The sequence below is a fragment of the Lichenostomus cassidix genome, chromosome 1, assembly GCF_008360975.1.
Source record: "Lichenostomus cassidix isolate B80296 chromosome 1, HeHo_3.0, whole genome shotgun sequence".
NCBI lineage: Eukaryota > Metazoa > Chordata > Aves > Passeriformes > Meliphagidae > Lichenostomus > Lichenostomus cassidix.
In genome coordinates this window covers 65,964,002-65,985,628 of record NC_139479.1, presented here as the reverse complement: position 1 = coordinate 65,985,628, position 21,627 = coordinate 65,964,002, and the positions used below count along the sequence as shown (strand labels likewise).

Here is a 21,627-nt window from a genome sequence, read left to right as displayed (position 1 = left end):
CCTTTTGTTGAGGGATACAGCTGCCTATGGGGTCGTTGTGGAAGCCAGATCATTGGCATGATCCAGGTTAAAAATAGCCTTCAAAAGATGCCAGGGAATGGCAGTGTTATAAAGTGTCTTCATTGTTGAGGTCAGTGGTAATGGACAGCATGTAATTTTTGTCTTCATTCTTAGGTTATGTCTTAGTTTTATTTAGAGAAGACATTTTACGTTTATTAAAGAAGCTTTGTTATTTCTTTCTTTGCAAAGAGAGTTCTATGGAAGCTCTTACTAAAGGCAGTGGCAGGGAATAATGTTCCTTTTCAGCACAAGAGCTTGAGTGGAGAGAGAATTGTGTACTATGTAGAGAAGCACATGAATGAATGAATGAGGAGGATACAACCTGAATTTGGGGGAAAAAAAAGATATATTCTATATATACTTCAAGACTGGAAGTAGGAACTTCTGTGCAAGGGCCCATTAGGGTTCAGAAAAATAATCTATAGATTTTAATACTCCTGTTCTGTTTACTCTGCTTTTAAAATTTGATAAAAGTATTCTAATTCATTGAAACAGAAGTGGCTTTCTAGAATTTGAGAATTTGAATGTCTCTTTTTTTCCTCCTTTATAAATTCCCTCATAGGAGAAGAATGTCTCAGCCCTGACCACCTCAGGGTCTAATCACAACACCTATCTTGTAAGGAATTTATTTTTTTCATAAGGTCATGGTTTATCAGCTATTTTTTTGACAGTGAGCAAAGAGGAAAATCTGATTCTCTCCTTAATTAATGTGCACATACAGATTTAACTGTAAGTTTCTGAAGATCGAATTAGGTCACTAAATATGCAATTTTTTCCATATTAAAATCAAGATTGTATTTGTGTGGTAGACTAAAAATATAGAATTTCCCCAGCTATTAGGATGAAATTTGAACTTAGTGTTTGCATGTACCTTTCATCTCTTAATAGTCCTAGAAAAAAACTAGTAAAACTGTTTGATGAAAATGTTGCAACAAAGAAACCATTTAAAGCATTATTATTGCAATAACATAAAATTATTTTATAAGTTAGCTACATTAAGAGAATGAGAAAGTATTAATTAGTGGACTTTGTACGCAATTAGAATTTTGTACAAATGGTCAAAATTAATAGTGTCTTTTTTCTATTTACAAAGCTTCATTTTAGAATTCATAGATGAAATTCACTGTCTAGACTTTGTATTTCAGCCCTTGCTTATTTATTAAGGAAAACTCTAGAAGCTGTATAAAAGAGTGCTCCATATTATTGATAGCAAACTGCTCTTCATTGTACTTAGCTTTTCAGAAGTGATTAAGCAGCATAGCTGTAGATATGGACTTGCCTTTTAAAAATTGTTCTGTGAATGTCATTAATGAACTTTCCACCTTTGCAAAGTGTTTTTTTAAGAAGTCCAGAATTGCTCTTTAAAATGCTTTTGATTTCAAATGTAAGTGGAGAAATATATGAGCTTTCAGCATTATCTGTCTTTATTATATTTATCACAAGAAAGCTTGGAAGTCCTTGTTAGACTTACTTTCTTAAAATTGCAGTCCTTTAACCATTTGACAATGAAAATAAATCCACAACTTAGAAAGTTAAAACTTCATGGATCATTAGCATAATTAATTCATAAATCTTGAAAAATAATTCTTGTGCAGAGCAATTATCTTGAGTAGAAATTTATACATCACACCAGCCGCATTGTTCTCTGAACCCCCCAAAATTGCAAGGCATCTCACACTCATTCTGTAATGGATATTTCTTCACAACTTTAATCAGGTGTGTTATTTTAAATGATGATTAATTAAGAAGCTGAGGGGGAAATGTGATAGATATAAATTATTTTTCTTGGATCTTAGGAAAAAAAAGAAAAAGTTCTGATTTTTAAAATGTAGTCGGGAATCAATTAAGTGCTAAATGTGAGTAGCCCTCCAAAAAGAATGGTGGAAGAAAATTAGGTTCACCATTCCAGGTAGGAATTGATTTTCCTTCTCGTGGCAATTTAATGTGATATTTGGACCTTTTTATTAAACAATAATTCCCCTTTTCCCAATTTCATTCATAATTCTTTCTTTTCAGCTTCCGCACTAGCAAAGGTGTTGGGTATTCTGCTCATTTTGTTGGCAACTGCTTAATAGTTACATCATTGAAATCAAAAGGCAAAGGTTTCCAGCACTGTGTGAAGTATGACTTTCAGCCACGCAAGGTAAGCAAAATGGTATTTACAATAAAGAATAACACTGAAAATGTGATAAACTGCTTCTGGGAAAAGGGCTAAAATCCTTTTAGTGTCATAGTGTTAGGAATAAGTTCTTGTTTAGAAGTAACTGCTCTAATGGTCATGCTAAATTATAGTTCAGAATCAATTAAAGAAAAAGGTAATAATTTATAGGGTAACACTTCAATAAACTCAGCTTGCTTTTCAAAATTACTGCTTAATTAGCATCAGATGGAGAAGAATTTTGAGTATTTGTGAAATGCTCATTTTAATATTTAAATACCATCACTCTATTTCTGAAAGTTCTGTACCTGCTAACTTAGTTGCCAATGTCTTGAAAAATTTTGCTGGCAATGCTATAGTTTCATTAACTGATGCTGTATGATGTAAGGCTCTGAACTTTCTTCTGTGTCAGTGCTGTTTTGGGATTTCTCATTTTTTGTAGTAAATCTTGATTACACCTCTAGATCATTTTAGTGTTCATTTCTACTCTATGCCTAGTAGTCCTAGGGGAAAAATTACTTTGCGTCCTTCAGTATTGCAGTTCGTTGACTGAAGAATTGACTTTTCTGTACAGCAAGCATTATGTGTTTGTCATTGATATCAGTCTTGTGTATATTTTGCTGTGAAGCTCATTAATTTTTTTATGGGCTTAAAATTTGTATGTTGAATATCAGTGCTTGTTTGGGTTTTTTTAGCTTGAGAAACCTATCTCTTAGGGAGGGAATGCCATTGTTCACACATCACCTTAATGTTCTACTATTTCTCTCGGTGTGTATTTGTGGTTCAAAATATCCCATTCTAATTTTGTCATGTAACTTTGAGGTCACTTGTGGTTTTCTTAAAACTAAGCACTGTCTTTTTCTAGCATATCACTCAGGTTTGTATAAAGTCTTATAAACACATAAGCTGCTGAGTCTATCGGAGTGAATAAATACTGTTTGATGCATTTTATTCAATTTTGTAGCCTGAAAAGTGTTTTGATGACAGTTCAATTTTCTGTTTAAGTTGCACATCTGAATCTAGCAACAATTGTAATTGTTAACTGTGGTATTACGTTATTGATGATCAGCTTTTGGGATCTAGCTGATCTTTACTTGTTGATGAGCAAATAGTCTTTCATATTTTAGCAAGATATGCTTTTGGTTATTTTTAATGAATTATTAGTTTTCTTCATGCCAACTCTGGAAAATTTTAGCTTTTGCTGTTCTACTCACAATAGCTAATTCTGAAACACAAGTACCTGTATATCTCATTTGATGAATACCAGTTTCAAATCAAAATCAGCTGATCTGCTGAAGTATATCCAAATATAACTCCCATGTTAGCTTTACAAATCCCAAAGTTCATGCTTCATGTACTTTGGGTCATATGTCAGATTAAAAAAGTAACTCAAATTAATATTCTAGAATATATTTGAAAGTGGTTTAATATATATTTTTTCCATCATTAAGTTGTGTTTACATGTATGTGTTAAGGTACATCATGCATAATGGTGGAAATAAAACCTTTCAAATACAATTCCTGGCCCTAACAAGTCAAAATTTATCCTATTTAACATGTAAATTTATTTCCTTCATGTTATTTAGATATGATATTGGTTTCACTGTGCAAATTTTGTGCAGATATTTATTCAAAAAATGTGTACTCATTTACAAAGCTGCTAACTGTCCAAATGCTAATTTGAGAAGAGTGTTTTTTGCCATCAGATATACCATTCCCTAGCCATTCACTCACAGACATTTCACCAATAGATTTTCTCAGAAACATCATCCTAAATAAACATCTAAATAATGTGTTTTGGTGGTTTTTTAAAATTTTTTGGTGAATCACAATGAAATTCTGTATGTAAGTCACATGTATGTAGGCAGGTCAGAGAGCTCCTGTGTTCATGTGAAGATCTTCCTGCTGTTAACTGTGTCATATGACGCCATTCACAGCACAGTATGTAATCTCAGTTTATAACTTTAAGATGTCCCAAGTGGTTACTTTAGGTTTCAACTGGTGCATTTTATTAGTACTGTAAAAGCAAGCATTTATAAAAATATATGGAGAAATTTGGTATCGTATCCCCAAATAGAAAATGTGGGTGTAGAATAATAGCCTGACATCTCAACAGAGCTAAACTAGCTTTGGCAGTGTTATGTTTAATACATTTACTGCTTTTTTGGGACTCCAAATTGAAATTTTTGTGTGAGTAACTCCCAGTGGTTTTTGCTCCCTTGAGTTTCAGCCTCAGCACAAATCCTTGGGAAAGTGTAACAGGAAAGCATTGTAGTCAGGAGCAAATAGCCTTTTTTTTTGTCTTTTGTGTGTGTGTGTGTGTGTGTGTGTGTGTGTGTCTTTCTAATCCTGAAGACCTTTATTAGCTGTAGCATAGACAGAAATAAGTTCCACATCCTGGAAACACTTAGTGTGTGATGCCTCATCTCTGATTGTACTGTGCTGTGGAGTAGGAATATGACTTAGTGACTTAGCAGCTGGTGACTAAGCTTGACAGGTCTCAGCAGGATAAAAAATGCTTAGTGAAGTGTCATTTTGTACTACCTAAAGAAGCTCTTGTTACAGCAGAGAGGCATGGGCTTTGTGCATTTTTGAGAAAATAATATGGGGAAGGCAACTGCAAGATGAATGTGAAAGAAAACTGTATTACTGAGTTTGACGATTAAGGGAAAAAAAGGATTTTTTCAACTAAAAATTGAAGAAAAATTGTATGTGAGATCATACAACTTGGTTTGGTTTGTTGTGTAGTAGTATAGTGCTGAAAGTCATGTACTCAGATACACGATACAGAAATAAAAAAAAAGAAGCCTGTACAGCATCAGAAAAGAGCATTCATATAGATGAGACATAGATACTAATAGGTTATGATACATACATGTACGCCTGCCTCTACATATCTTAAAAAAAAAAAGAAAAAGAAAAGAAAAGAAAAGAAAAGAAAAGAAAAGAAAAGAAAAGAAAAGAAAAGAAAAGAAAAGAAGTTGGAATTACTTATTTTAAATGTAGGTATTGACATAATAGAAGTATCAGAGGTTTTGTGGACTTGCCCATCAGTAGTCACAGTTATGACTGACAGTGGGGCAGGCCTTGCCCATAGCTTGGTGGCCTGTATTAAAGACTTAGCCTAATCAGGTAAATAAGTTCAGTATGTGACAGGGTTTCTGTGCTCTGAAAATCAGCAGCTCAGTAGGAAAACCATACTATTCAATTAAATTGTTAGCCACATGACAAGGATGGTTACAGCATTTGTGATGGACTGGAAAATATCAGAAAGCATACTAATGTAAAGAAGCTTACCTTGCTATAAAATGGGTGGTACCTTACTGGTAAAGGAATGCAAACTTTTAAATGACACAAACATTTAGATTGATTTATTTATTTGGGGAACTTTCAGAGAGTTCAGACATTGACTCTTGCTTGAATTTGTTGTGAAAAATGCAGAAAATTCTAGATGTGCAGGATTAATGATTTTTAGTGTCAAAGGAACTGCAAAATTCTGCCTTTCCTTCTTAAAAAAAATGCATTTCCTGGTGCTAGAGAAATTGCCTAAATGCAATGATACAAAAAGACTATAAGCAAATACACCATTAGTCAAAAAATCCAATACAGTGTTTAAAAGCTCCTTACAACGTATGTGAGCATACATAAATAGCAAAGTACAGATCACTTTAAGTAAAATGAAGTTGTTCAGGAATTTGAAAATGAAGAGTACCTAAAAAAGTACAAGTTATAGCATACTATGTGCAAAATTATTAGACAAGTAATTTTTTTTTCCAGTCCATAGGTCCCATTAGATGACTGAGGCGTAATAGGAGCACTAGAAGGATATATTAACATGGCAAGAAATCTAAATTATTTAATTCCATCATTGTTTACTACAAGGCGACTCAATGGGGATGAGTCCGAGGAAGTGTCTGAAATTTAAATGTGAATAGAAGAGACATAGAAATGTATAGAAGAGATAGTAATTAATTTCCAGGACCTTAGAGTAGGCACCCCCAAGTTCAAAAGAAATTTGAATGCAAAATTTGCCAAACTTTCAATTGGGGTACATAATTTTTTTTTTCCAAAGAAATTGTGGATGGACAATAACACAAATTTTAGAAAATGGATTTTATGATATTTATAATACGATATAATCATGCTTGATTTCTTTGCCATGAAACTGGGATAGAAGCCAGGAAAATGCAAAGTAAGGATTAGAAAATACACAGATAAACCTATCTGGGACAAAGCAATGTGCTGTTGTGTGGCTAGCACAGGTCTTTCTCGTGAGAACATTTTGCTGTGTTTTATAAACAAAGATAAAGTCTGGATGTTTTTCAAACAGTGTCTCGAGACTTGGACAGTTCAGGCCTGGCCAATTAGGCCTAGGGAGAGGTTTCTGTCTGACCAATCTGGGCGACCTCTGAAAAGTCTATATATATACGGAAATCAAAATAATAAACGCTTTTCTTGCTACACTGAGAGCTGGGGTCCTCTTCTCTGCTAGCGGCTCAACAGCGACACTGCTGCACTGGAATTTTTGTCCCCTGCTTCCACTGAATTTTTTTAAAGATTCTCACTTTGCATAAGGAAAGGTTTGTGAGCCAGTTGATACACACTGTGTGGATCCCTGAAGACCTTTAGGCATTATACTCATCTGAAAGCCTTAAAAAAATAGTATAATTATGTGATAAGAGAATTATATTCAAGAAAATACAGTGATGGAAGGATATGAATCAAGTGAGCAAGCAGAAATCTCAGATTTTGTTTTCCTGTTGCGAAGAATGCATCATGGACTTGGTGGAGTTTGTCATCCTCTATTCAGGAATTAGCTTTGAAAACCTACATTACTCATTTTATCTAGATTGATAGTGACAAATACGAGACAAAAGAGTAAACCATTTTTTAAATGCTTGAATACTTTCCTGGCTAAAAAGAAGTCGCTATTTAAGATGTGAATTTAGTTAATTCAAGGGTAGGAGGACAAAAAGCAGTATTTGACTGGATTAGTTACAGTAGTGAGCTGGGATAGACTGTGTGCACACAGGTGTGTTTATGCACGTGTTCAAGAAGATCAGAGCTGAGGAGTTTTTTTTAGAGGTTGCCTTGTGTGTGAGAGTAACAGACATAGGCAGTGCTCTGACACAGCAGCGATGCTAAAGATTCAGAAAAGTTGCTTGGAAGAAATGAGGCTTGAACTAAAAGAAGCTGCATGTGCATGTATGAGGGTTAACATGAGGGAAAAAGATTATAAAAAGGAGTTTATGCAATTTTCCTAAAGTTTGATGTGAACACCAAAGTTCTCCCAAGATAGCATTGCTCATTTTAGTTCCTTGTAGGCTCTGTGGACAGTGTTTCAACAAAGGTAATAAACTATTTATTTCCAAATGAATGAATCATCTGTTAAGCTTTAGCTACACCCAGAGACAGCCTTACAAATCGGTATTTTTTCAGAAGGGCTTTAAAACCCTTTAAAAGAAAAATCACAGGCAGAAGATAGATAAATAGATAAAACCTGGGGCTTAGGGATTGTCAACTGATTTCTGCTACAAAAGTATCATACCTGAAAATATGAATAAATACACAAAAGGTGCAACTTTGAATAGTACCAGTGCAAAGAATACCTGCTGTTAGGATGAAAATATTTAAAATCAGCATCACTTGGTGGAGGTTATTGGTAAATTAACCATTAAAGGAATGAGAACGTGGGAATATTTTTCTGAGAGATTTATGTTAGGTTGTATGGAGCTTTTGAAAAGAAGTAATGATGTAAGGAAAGCTCTAGTCATGTGGTTTGGACTTAGTTTCTGATTAGCAGTTACACATCTAGACATTGAGTTATGAATATTTTGCTGAATTTATAGTGAGTGTTCCTTCCTTAAATAAAATCTGATTACAAAGTAGGAAATAAAATTTGCTTTGTGAGTTTTGAGTTAGGTTTTTCAATTTTTTTTTTGAGGTTGACAGTGACTGACAAAAATTACTTCGTACATGATTCCTTGAAAAAAAAATAGAGTTGCCATACGTGTCTTCAAAAGCCAAAGACGGAGCAGTACTTCTTTAATCCAATATTGCCCAATAAATCTGTTTGGTTGGAAATGGAAGAAATGAGATACTCTAAAGTATTATTTATGATCAACATCGTTTTTCTATCTTCTGTCAGCTGTAGGCTTTAAGAAGGGAAAAATAAAAAAATATTTTAATATCTAGAAACAGATGTGTAAAAATATGTGTAATCTCATATCTATAGATATTACAGACGTGTAACAGAATACAGCTCAATTTGACGACTTCTGTAACGCTTATTGTCAAAATGTGTTTTGCTGCATTTTTTTTTTTTATTAATTATGGGTTTGTCTAATTTCAAAATCAACATGTGAAAACATTTGCTTTTATTTTCTCTGATACGGAGAGACAGAATTTTATATTAGTAGGCTCTGTATCTACTTATCCCATTTCAGGAAGAGTCAACCACCCCCATGGGTTGCAGAACTTTTGTACCTTGAAAAAAGGGACTTATCTGTACATGGAAATAAAAATATAATAATTGAAAAAGATACCCAGAAGGGAATGATGATGAAAATGTCAATTATTGTTCCAAATTATTAGAAGATAAAAGGATATTTTTAAGACAAGCTGACATTTTCACAGAGTCAATAGGTTTGGAAGGGGATGTGTTGCGAACATTTGGTCTCTTCCTGTTTGAAAAAGGGATACCTAGATCAGGTTGCTCTGGATTTTGTCCAGTTATGTTTTAAATGTCTCCAAGCAAGAGGACTCCATAGTTCTTCTCAAACTTATTTGTCATGGACATAATGATTCCTGTTAAACAAATTATGGGAAAGATCGCCATAGTTGTACATGGAAGCATTTAATTGTGGTGCCTTCTCTGTTGAATTATTTAATGCATTTTTAATGATATGACAGCTGTCCAAAAGTTGGTGGAATGGTAAAGAATAGAGGAAAAATATCAAAGCAAGCAATCAGGATTGCATCCTAAACTGGGCTCTAAATCTTCTACTGTGAATTTTTTCTATTTATTTAATAATTTCTGATAGCCAGCTCTGATGCAAAGACAGAGGTGTGTGATATGAATTTGTTAAGGTAAGAGCACATAGCTCTGGATTTCCCATCAAAACTTAGCTGTGTTTTGTTTTATAGAAGAGTGTTTAAATTAAATTGCACTGTTGAAATTAAATTGTATGTATGCATTTTTGCCTCTAATCCCATAAAGGAATGCAGGTAGGTACATCACTACATTTAGGCACAGTTCTATTGACTGGACTTGAAGTCCCACTGACTTGAATTTTAATTTTACGTGTTTGCAAAGATTCATCTGTCTGTGTAAGTTTATGAGACTGGTCACTTACTTTTAGTGCCATTCATTAACTGCATGTTTTATAGCACAAAAGCTGCCCCTGTGTACTGATTTTTTCTGTCTTTCCAGTGGTACATGATAAGCATTGTACACATCTACAATCGGTGGAGAAACAGTGAAATACGCTGTTACGTGAATGGGCAGCTGGTATCCTATGGTGACATGGCCTGGCATGTCAACACGAATGATGTAAGATTTTATTGTTTTTCCTTTCTCATAGTTTTTCATTTTAAGGTTTAAAAATAAAAAAGTGCTACATTTTTTTCTCAAGATCTTTGCAAATTTTCTTTTTAAAATATTCTCATTTATTCTTACTAATTTTTCTACTTAATAAAATGTAATATTATTGGCTTTTGGGGTTTTTTTGTGTGTGTGCTCTCTCTCTGTACCTTCAGCTTTGGAAAGTTTGAGAGCCTGAAACTAATGCAGAAAATATTACTCTTTCTATCTCAAAGTTATGGCTGTGGAAGGCAGGAAAAATTATTTGCTTGTGCTTTGCCTTCAGCTAAGTCTGTGATAAAATTTCAGAGGTTCTTGATTCATCAACTTGCTACACTTTTGTTATTTTTTATTTATAATATGATTTTCATTTTATGACTGCTGTAAGGGCTAAGGAAGCCTTTTTGTACTTAAGGAAATGAACTGTCTTTTGCTAAATTCTAGAGGCAAAATTGGATTTGAAAGGGAGAGTTTAAATATTACATGTTAATTAAAGTAGGAGAGCTCTGCATTCCAAAGGTTCTAATTTCCATTCCTTGGGGGTTTTTTGGTGGCATTCCTACTTGCAAGAAAAGGCTAGCGTTCTGGTTTTTGCAGAGCATGGTTTCTCCTTGGTAGTATTAATTTTTTTGTGATAAGTAGAATGTGCTGACTGAAAAGCCAGATGAGGTCTCAGAGGATCTGGGCTGGGTTACTGCTTATATGGTGTGGGGATCTGTAATCCTTAATGACAAATGCTTAGCAGGAAGAGCTCCTCCTTCTGTTTGTATTTTCTCCAGTGTATTCCTTTCTACTTTGTCATGAAACAGAAGTACAGTCTTTTCTTAAGGTGAAATTGGTTTAACAAGCTTTAGATATTTTGATGTAAGTCTTATATATGTTTTAGGGTTTTATTTTGTCCACTGGAGAATAGTCTAACCTATAAAGGACACTAGTTATCATTAGCTCTCTGTTTTTTAATAACAAAAGTCTGTTCTATCAATAGTAGGAAGTAGAATAGAAATTTTGAAAAATTCAAGAAGGCTGTATGAATGCAAATGTATAAAATACATAAAAGGGAGGACAGGGGAGTATGTACACAGGCTTCTTAGCACTATTTTGCATTATCTAGGAAAAGAAGCTCTTGTTTGAACTGTAGTAGAACTTCTACTACTCTTGTAGTGGAACTTTAACTGTAGGAGAATAAAGGTTGAATTGTTACAAGCATTCCCTTGAAAAGTCTTGAGCAATTATCAAACAGTTATTTGTTAACTTCTCCCTTCATACCATTACACTTGGATATAATTTTAGTCTCCTGCAAGATGACAAGAAAATACCTTACCATAATAGTTTTGTGGGAAAAGAAAACACTGTAAGTCAGCCAGTAATTCTATCTTTACATCCTGTTTTTTGCAGGAGTATTTACGTAGTTTATACTGACAGATTTAGCAGGAAAAGTTATGAAAACTGGAAGGGTCAGGAGCTGCACATGGTTGTTGTTGTTCTCTTCAAGGTGTAGAATACAGTGATGCAGAGGCTTGGTGGAAGATTTTCATTCAGATAGTTGGATGAAGATGAATTAATGATGCCTTGGCATCTTTCACAGAATTTTGCGTTTCCATTGTAGAATAAGGAAGCTATGGAAGGATCTAAAAAAGTTCACTTAAGTGATAAAAAGCCAACAGGTCAATGGCATTAGTAACACTTATTTGAAAAAAGGCTTATAACTATCAAGATTATTAAGGATAAAGTTTAATCCTTAAATAACAAGATCCATAAATCCCAAGAGTTTATTTTTTTTTAATTTAAATAAAATAGGAGGTTTTGGGCCAAGGGAGTGAGTGAAGTAAATCTGTCACTCACTGCATCTTGGAGTTATTAATGACATACTACCAGGGATGTACAAAAATAGGCAAGCAAACTTGGTGTCTGTCAGGTTTAAAACCATGGAAATGTCAGATAGAGTGAGGAAGACCAAATGAGCTATGAGTATTGGGTGCTGATTTCTAAATAAATTAATTAATTAATAAATCAAGTTTACAGATTACTTGGCATCTGGAACAGAAGTGAATAAAATTACCAAGAATTCAGGAGTTAGCCCTCCCCTCCAATTAAAAATAATGGAAACCCCTAATCAAGAATGAAGTGCCAGAAATGGGAAAGTGTAAACTGGGAAGAATGAAATAAGCCAGAACAGGAAATTACTGCAGGTTAACAAACCTAGAACTTAACTATAATTATAACTCAGAATCTGTTGAGAGCTACAATAGCTGTTGGACAATTAATGATTACTAGAGGAATCCAGGAGAATACCCTTATAATAGGCAGGGATTGAGTCTCAGAGTATTTAAGTATCAACTAGGAAAAAAGTGGCATCAGTAGCACAGACAAATTCCTCAAATAACCATTGAAAATGGTAATTGCTCAACATTAATTGTTGTAACACTTTCTGACAGTAATGGCACAGTGTCAGGACAGCCTTCAAGGCTAAGAAGAACTTGAATAAAGTAACTCAAAATTGTTATAAAATTTCACCATTAGGTTTATCAGGAGTCAAAGTGGTCTAATTAACCCATTTTTTGCACTGTACACCTTGGATATGACTTTATGAATCAATTTTAATGTATGGGTTTTGCCAAAAGTTTTTTTAATTTTGTCCAAAAAATTGCTTAAAAAAATAGAAGTTTCAAGGGGAAAAAAAAATAAAAGAGGTATTTGGTCCAAGGAGGATAAATCAAGGTAAAATCCTCGATACTTCCCTCACCTGTTCTCAAAGCTGAGCTCCAGATCTTTGCCTGTCGTTAGACCTTTTCCTTGTTAACAGGCTATCCACCTAGACCAGTTGCTGTAACAGTTCACCATATTTGATTTCATTCTCTAGACTGACAAGAGTTTTCCTTAGGGTAAATCTTAGCAGTCAAGCCAGATGACAAAGCAGGTTTCCTGATGTGGGCTCTACTGGTTTGCTGATTCAGCTCAAAAAGTGAGGTCAGATCCTTGTTTCCATTCAATAAAGTACATGTGACTCAAGGAAGCTGAGACAATAACCTTCAAAGATCCTTGAGCTTCCTTCTGGTGTCCTTTTGTTCTGCATCATGTTTTCTGGTTACTCAGGTCTTTGTTCTAGACAGGTTTTTTTGGAAGCACCTGAAAAACTTTACCAAATCCTTGCAAAATAGTCACAAAGAATAATTTCTAATCTGAAATAACAGGACATGGACAGATGGAGAACAGCAGAAGGGAGGGACAGTTTTTGGAAGAAGAAATGGAAAATAAGAACTCTTGTGGGTATAGAAGAAGGCAGAAGAGGATTCAAGGTCAAACCAAATCTTTATGGGCTGTGGTCAGAGAGGGAAACTATGCAACAGCTGCAAATTAGAAAATTTGTATTTGTTTCCTTTTTTTTCTGCTAGAGGTGTTTAGCTCTATTAGCACAGCAGTGAAAGAAGAGGGCATTTCAGCATGTGTTCTTGTGTATTAGCAGTAGGAGTTCTGAGTACAATTACAAGGAACTTCAAGTGTTTCATATTCCTAGAAGGCAACAGGGGGGATTATTTTGTACTTGAATGTACTATTCTAATTTTCTATGTTGTGTGTTGACCAATTAATAAAAAATGAATCCTAGCAGCCAGTCATATGGACCTCTAAAACAATTAGTGCTACAATATTCAAAATGAAGTTGTTCACCACAGGAAAGTAATAAAAGATTGATAATGGTTGGTTTATCTTTTTAATTACAGCCTCCCTTTATTTGTGGCTTCAGTAGCTGTGCATTAATATTATTTCATTATTAACTGCCTCTTTCTGATACAGAGCTATGATAAATGTTTTCTTGGATCTTCGGAGACTGCTGATGCAAATAGAGTGTTCTGTGGCCAGCTTGGAGCAGTATATGTATTCACTGAAGCACTCAACCCAGCACAGATTTTTGCAATACATCAGTTAGGACCTGGATATAAGGTAATACCAGATCTTAAAAAGCATAAAACTGGAAAAAGAAAATGATTGATACATATGGTTGAAAGATATATATGCATGTGAGTATTCGTTTTAGGATCACATAGATTTTTTCCATGTGATTTATTTCAGCAGCATATTTTGTCGAGTATCCTAACTAGCCCTAATTTTCTACCATCTTTTTGAAAGATGCAAGTTTTGTTTAGAGCAGAGCTGAAACATGTTTGTATGTGAAATTTATTACTTTGGGTCATAATCAGATTAGAGAAATTTTGTATTTGGTGGTGTGAATACCAGAAAAATAACTTTCTTCTCTGCTGTTTGTATTTAAAAACTTGAGTTAAGGCAGATTAACATTAAACAAGGCATAATAAACCAGTTCTGTTCAAATGCATGGTTTCAGACAGTCCTGTTGAAGTAAAAGTTGAGCTTTTTACTAATGCTTTGCGAGGCATTGAGGGGACAGATTGGACAAATTAATGGTGCATGCATAAACTTGGATCTCTAGCCAGACACTTATGTCTTGGAATTGCTGTGTATAGTATTATTTCATCAAGAAAAACAGCACAGATATTTTGCAGGAATCTCCAGAAGCTCCTTAGTGGATAATGCTTGAAAATTAATCTAACCCTGGGTAAACAATATTGAATTTCAGTTTATACTATCAGTTATTCCCAAGTTTGCTTTTTCCTAATTTTTGAAATCTGTGGTTTCATCTGAACTGGACTTTTGGCTTTTCAACATATATCATATACTCTGACAATAAAAACTTAAATGCCACAAGTAAAAATCTACATTTAGATTCTAATAGTATTAATTTTGTGTGTTGAAAATGCATACTCTAAATCATTTGATTATAGCTAGCACTTGAATGACAGGGAGAGTTGGAAATATCTTTTCTGGTATGTATGTATATGGTGTAAATAACCATGTATATGTCAGGATTACTTAGAGAAGAGGAAGTCTGTTGCATATGATTGATGGTTAAAATCTGTCTTGAAACTAAAAATGTTTAGTGATTTAAGAAAGGTCCATCTCCTGTGCAAACAAGGAACATTTTATTTCAGACTTAATACTGTATTTTGTTTGGACAAACATTTCTGCAAATATTTTTTGTTCATACAAAAAGAAATTAATGTGACCTTATACTTCTTAATAAGAAATGTAGTAAGCCTTTATGATTTTAATAAATTACTGGATTTTAGTATGCAGAAGCATACAGAAGTGATAACAAATAGGAATAAGGCTTTCATGTGTTTTAAAAAGTGAAAATTATTATGTAATATTTTGTGAGCGTTGAAGGGGTCGATAAGGATATCTGCTTTCATGCTAAATGACATTTCCAGTAGTTACTGCACTAACCATGTTACAGTTGTCAAATTGCCCTTCTCGATGCGTTAAGCTTCCCTTAAACTACGTTTCTGCACACCTGTAGCTTCTTAGTGATTTTTTTTAAATGTCAGATATATTTAATATTTTTGGGAAATTATTCTTTCATGTATTGTGATTTTAGATTTGGGTCATGTTCTCAGCACAGTTAATGCCCCCTTGGTCTCTGAAGGATTTTTCTTCCTTGTCTAAAAATCTGGAAGTATACTTTACTATTCAATACCAGTTAAAAAGAACAGGCTCCCAGAGCAGTACCCTAGAAATATCAACATTTATTTCTTTGACTTTCTGATTCCCCCAAAAAATGAGAGACAAGACTTTTTTCTGACCTTGTTCCAACACAAGATCTAGTCACAACCAAAAAAGGAACCATGTCTTGTAATTTAGAGATTTCAGGGCACCAACTGTAGCTTCACTCAAAGACTGCCTGTTTCATATCTCATTTAAGGTTATTTCTGTAAATGCTTTCAGATTCTGTGCTGGTGAAAAGGTCCACCAGTTCAGAATACTTCAGTATAGAATTTAATAGTCTAAGGGAGCCTCAACTGGCATATAGCTTCTATTACTGCACCTTAGATCATGTTCTTGCTCTTACACAACTTGCTGATGCAAGCTGGCCTTTCAGAAACTTTTCTTTAGTAGTTCACTACATGTCCTATGAATTCCAGTTGTGCCAAACTTTTTCTCCAAAAATAGGGTTATTGAAAATATTTGGGCATTTTTGGAAAATGTCTTCATATGGATCTTTTTTCTTTTCTATGACTGTATATGGTAGTTCCTTTGTTTTACAATTCATACTTTGGTTCATAATATCTACAGATCTGATTCTTTAGGGGAAGCAACCATTCCTTTATCTACTTTGTTTATGAGAAGAGACTATGATTTTGCCTCTCACTCAGCTGCCCTCACAGTCATTCATAATTCCCCTAGTCTACAATGCTGGCATTAAGACCTCTGGAATACTGAGAAATCTGCATAATCTGCCAGCATAGAGGACAGTTTGCACATTATCTGAGAATATACATATTATATAGTAATGCAAACTACACCAAAGCCACAAAGTTCAGGAAAAACGAGAGCTTGATCTACAAATGAAAATGAATGTTGCTCCTTGTCCCACCTGTTCCGTGGTGCAAGTAGAAGCAACTAATTTTAGGATTGAATAGAGAAGTCATTAAAACAAGTCTTACTTATGATACATATCAAATAATTATATATTTATGTATAAAGTTGTTATTTATTGCACATGACATGCTTATGCAGAGTGTAATAACACAGAAACAGTTCATAATACTTCCATGCTGATCTTGCTCAGCATGTCCTTATTAGTGCATTTGATTATAACCAGCATGCCCTAATATAACAATTCGTTAAGCAAATAGATGTTTTCATTTGAAATACTAAATTTTCACTTGTAGCAAAAGGCTTTTTAAAAAAAAAGTTACATTATGTGTTGAAATATTTAAATATTGAAAATATTGAAAAACTGACACTGTTAGTAGCTATTGAAAAGAGGGGAAGAGAGGCAAATATACTGGCAATAGAACAATGTGATTTGTTTCTTCTTCATTAAGTCTTCCAAAATTAATCTATAATTTATCTTGAAATTTAAAACTATATTTAGTAGAAATGTATTGCAATTCAATATTTGCATTCTGAGGTTTTATCTGTAATAAAGCAATCTCATTTTGAGCCTTGCCATTGCTGAACAGGACATTTACCTACTCCACTGACACTTTCAGTTGTTAAGGACTGAAGAAAGCAAAAGGAAATGAGAGCAGTATTCTTGCTCTCACTGTGCTTTCTCTGCTGCCCATCCTTGTTCCCAGGCAGCAGAGAGAAAAGCCTGTCTGTGCTGGGATCCCGAGGGGCTGATAAATAGAATAGAGGGACAAGGGAGGTAATGTGAGAGGAAGTGATGCATCTGATAACAGCGTTTGGTGCTGTTTATAAAAGGATGCTCCTCAAAACCCTGTTCTAATAGCCCTGTCAAATCTGTGCCATTCCTCTTAGCCTTCCCTTGGGCATTTCAAAGCAAGTTATCAGATTATTCCATATGTTGCTGCATCTGAGTTTGGTCTTGATCAGTGCTGCAATATCAATATTTTTGTCACATAAGAAGGTTGGAGTAAGAATATACTCATGCATCCACATACACAAAATAGCATTGAAAATTTAAATGTGCTTAAACCAATTATATAGTACAAGATAACATTTTATGTATGATCACTGAACCTACAGGGACAAAATGTAATGAATCAAAATCAAAAAGCCATACTCTTGCTGCTAAAGGAAAGGAGAGAACTGCTGGTATTTAAGCAGTGTTCCTGATCAAGCACAGATTTTTTTACTGGACAATACAGTGCTGGAGTAATTCTCATCTCTCTCTTTCTATTCCTGTAGGAGCAATAAACATACTTTATATGGATCCTGTATACATTTTTACCTTAAATACAATATGTTAAATCCAAGGCTCTTTTTTTTGTCTTGGTGCCCTCGCGCTGTTTGTGCCCATGTAAGCCCATGGCTCTCAGTGGGAGCTCAGAACTCCAGGTGTGGCTTCACCAATGCTAAGTAGAGAAGAAGGAACACCTCCCTCCAGCTACTGGCAGCACCCCTCCGAATGGAGCTGAAGATATTATCCTTGCTGTCAAATGCAGATTGAGCCACAGACTTGCCATTCCCATGCATTTGCCTTTCCTGGTTGTGTTTTCTGTTATGGTACCTTTTCAGCATTGCAGCCTCCCTGCTGCCAGACGTCACCAAGGCTGGGACAGTGCTGACCAACAGATGTGCTCCAAGGGTTCTCCAAAGCTCCAGTCAGGTGGCCAGTCTGTTCAGCTTGTGGCCCACATACAAAGGCCTGCTAGTCAGCAGGCCTTATATTGCCATGTGTCAGTCACTTGAGCAGATGAGCTTTCCCATTGTTTGGCTGTAATCAAGAGAATTTTGTTTCAGGGTTTCTAGCAGCCCTGAGAGTTCTGAAAAGGCTGAATGGGATTTATGGAGTTGCATAAATGGTAGAAACCTCTAACTTGTTTGGAAAGAGCAGCTGATAGCCTATAAGTTGCCTGTTTTAATTCTAGCATGGATAACAAAACCTCCTGTGGTGGTACTTTCAATAGTTTCATAATACAGGATTTCATACTGGGGGGAAAGGGGAGATTTGGTAGGACCAATGGGATAAAGAGAACTGTGATCACTATATTTCCCAGTGAAAGCAAGGGAAATGATTCCTATAGAACTTCAGAAATAGATAATTTTAAACTGAGTAAATATTTTAGAAATAACATTTCATAGATAGATAGGTATCTTCATTCAATGGTGGTAATTTCTAACAAATTTGCTTTCCTTGTATCACTACAGAGCTGTATTGTGTTACTGTGTTACTACTAGCTTTTTGCCACTGTTAAATAATTGTTATATGCAATAGTTACATGCCAAGTAAATCTGGCAATGCTTTGCAGAAAGACAGTAATCTATCTTCTCATGCCTTAGTGATTTGTCAGTGTTGCCAGAAAACTTAGTTTCAGATCAGCTATGAATCATGATATGTTTAAAAATAACAATGACATTCTTCAGTCTTCCTTGGAAAAACTCGGAATTTGAGAATGATTAATGTGAAATATGGTATTTATGATTTATTTTTGATTTTATTTTAGTATAAATAGCTTTTTATATATACACCTGACTGTTAATGAAGCATGGTTTTTAATGCTGTTCAAAAATAGTATTCCTTTAATCAACATGGTATAGCTTTTTATATTCGAATTTCAGTGAGTTTATATAAACTAAAATACAAGGCATTTAATTTGTTCTTTTTTTTAATGTGTTTTATGCTTAATTTTTATTTTAAAATATTTATGGCTGGTTAATGTGACTTTTTTAAAGAGTTACTTCTGAAACTCTTTTTAAGAGTTACTTCTTTTTTACAAGTTACTTCTGAAACTTGTAAACACTGATGCAGAAAGGAGAGATAATACATAAAACCCCAAATATTGTATTGTCACATGGATGTGGTGTAGAGTAAATAAAAGAAAAATATATCTCATTGTTCAGTAGTATTAAGCTACTGGTAAATGCAAACAAATTTTAGTAGTTTATTTATTCCCTCTCAAGTCTGATGTAGTTTTTGTACATTTTGTGGCAAGGAATTTATCTAAATAAATTACTTTGTAAAACTTTTGGTTTTTTTCAGAGCACATTCAAATTTAAATCCGAGAGTGACATTCATCTGGCTGAACACCATAAACAAGTGCTGTATGATGGGAAACTTGCAAGTAGCATTGCTTTTACTTATAATGCAAAGGCCACCGATGCTCAGCTATGCCTTGAATCCTCACCAAAGGAGAATCCTTCAATTTTTGTACACTCCCCCCATGCTCTCATGCTTCAGGTTTGTGCTGCTAAGTTGATATTCTTTGATTACTCTTAGCTGAACGTCACACAGAGATTTGTGCGCTAGTATACAGAGATTGTTATTTTGTGTTATGTCAGGTCTTCAATTTTCACTTGAACTGTACTTTCTTTGCTAACTTTCTAAAGCAAGAAAAAAATATACCATAAGAAATATAGTCTATATATTAGAAATACATACCATAAGGCATGGTTTACCGTGATACTGAAAATTTTCTGTTTAATGTTTGCCTTTAAATATAGTGATTATAATTGAAATATAAGTAATGAAAAAAGGTTTTAAAAAGTTTGCACTCAATTCTGTGTTAAAGTGCTCCAAAATTATATTTTTAACTGTCCTTTAAAATTTAGATTAATTGTGGTTTTTCCCTTATTTTATATATTTAGGATGTGAAAGCTATTGTAACCCACTCCATTCACAGTGCAATTCATTCCATTGGAGGGATCCAGGTTCTTTTTCCTCTCTTTGCCCAGTTAGACAATCGACAGCTGCATGACAGTCAGGTGGAAACAACAGTTTGGTAAGCCTCTTTTAACAAAGATAAAAACTAAATTAAGTTTATAATATTTTTCCTTATTTTTAGTGGGAATGTTCTATAATTTTTTTCTACATTTTAACTTTGTTTCTTTAAAAAAATTACTATTTTTTAAAAGGTAGTTTACTGTACAATATGTAAATTGTATTGATCTGCTGAGATTCCCAGTGCAACTGGCATAAAACTGATATGATTAAATAATGAATTCAAATCAGTCTAGAGTCTTTAAGGGTAGTTTTATGACAGTTCTTCTAACTTCTGAAAGAAATTAATGTGCTTTTACTTGAGAGTGCAACGCTGTTTACCTTCTCAAAGTTTGTGTCATTTGAATTCATATTTCGTAGCATTCACAATTTATTAATGCATGGTCAGAAATTCACAGAGCTATGATTAGGTGTTTTGTGGCCATATTATATCTGCAGCGGTGACTGGGGGCACCCCAAGAGAGTTTTAAGCTGGGCCCCATGAAGTCTGTCCTCTGATACTACGGAAGACATCATTATGTTGAAAAGCCTGCTCAGATATTAGAATAATGCTTCCACTGGAGCCTGAAAAGCACTACCTAGGAGTCTGTCAGTAGCCATGCTGACTTAGAATCATAGAATCCTCTAGGATGGGAAAGACCTCTAATATAATGGAGTTCAACCATGAACCTGGGAGTGCTAAGTACACCACTAAAATGCATCCCTAAATGCCACATCTGCATGTCTTTTAAATACCTCAAGAGAGGGTGACTCCTTGCTGAAAACTACCTCAGCTACAGTTGTTTTTGGAAAGATGTCCTGCCACTTGCTTGTCAGGGCAGGCTCCTGTCCTAGTGGCAACACAGGATATCTGAACTTCTCCAGAAAAACGTGTGGCCTAAACCTTTAGAGGTAACAAATCTGAAAAGGTAGTGCAGAAGAACTGGAATGGTGTTTCACTGTAGTATTATTTGTAAGCAAAATGTGCTAAAAAACAGTATTTAGGGCCAAGATAAGCTGACTTTTCTATTTGAATTAAGTGATAAAATAGGTGTGTAATGCAGAGCACATGGCTTATTTTCCTGGTTAAGAATATTCTTCTATTAATTAATCTGGGTATTTCTTATTGCATGGGATAGTTCAGTAAAAAATTAGTTAACTGAAAATAATTAAATTATACTAAAATTGCCAGCAAATTTGAAAGACAGAAAAGCTGGTTGTGTATTGGCTCATGTGGAACATTTATTTTTTTAAGTCTGTTTTGCAGCATGTACTTTGCATTGAAGTATTGTAAAGCAAGTGAAATATAATAAGAAATGGTTGTTTTGGAATAAGCTTGGGGAAAAAAATCGTGTATGGTTGTATTTACTGGCAAAGCAGAAGGCAAAAATGCTTTATTCTTATTTAAGGAAGAATATGTGTGTATGTGTCCCCACATGGGAATAAAATATATGTTAAATTCATTATTGAGCTGAATCTCTAATAGATGACAAAGCAATAACTAGATCTGTTTAAAAATGAAGAGCTAATGGAATGTAAGTTTTAGAAGTTGAGATAAAGACTAATTCTTCCCAAGTGTGTGGTCTA

General features: G+C 34.4%; 1 protein-coding gene across 8 annotated transcripts in view; it reads left to right on the top strand.

Annotated features, from left to right (window-relative positions):
* Window positions 1–21,627, top strand: part of NBEA (neurobeachin) — a 470,218-nt gene that overhangs the window by 93,372 nt on the left and 355,219 nt on the right. For all 8 annotated transcript variants that reach the window (XM_085061526.1, XM_085061583.1, XM_085061573.1 and 5 more), the window contains exons 6-10: window positions 2,077–2,203; window positions 9,651–9,770; window positions 13,593–13,739; window positions 19,324–19,521; window positions 19,929–20,062. In XM_085061526.1, coding sequence (XP_084917652.1) covers window positions 2,077–2,203; window positions 9,651–9,770; window positions 13,593–13,739; window positions 19,324–19,521; window positions 19,929–20,062 — 726 coding nt within the window. The remainder of the gene's footprint in view (window positions 1–2,076; window positions 2,204–9,650; window positions 9,771–13,592; window positions 13,740–19,323; window positions 19,522–19,928; window positions 20,063–21,627) is intronic.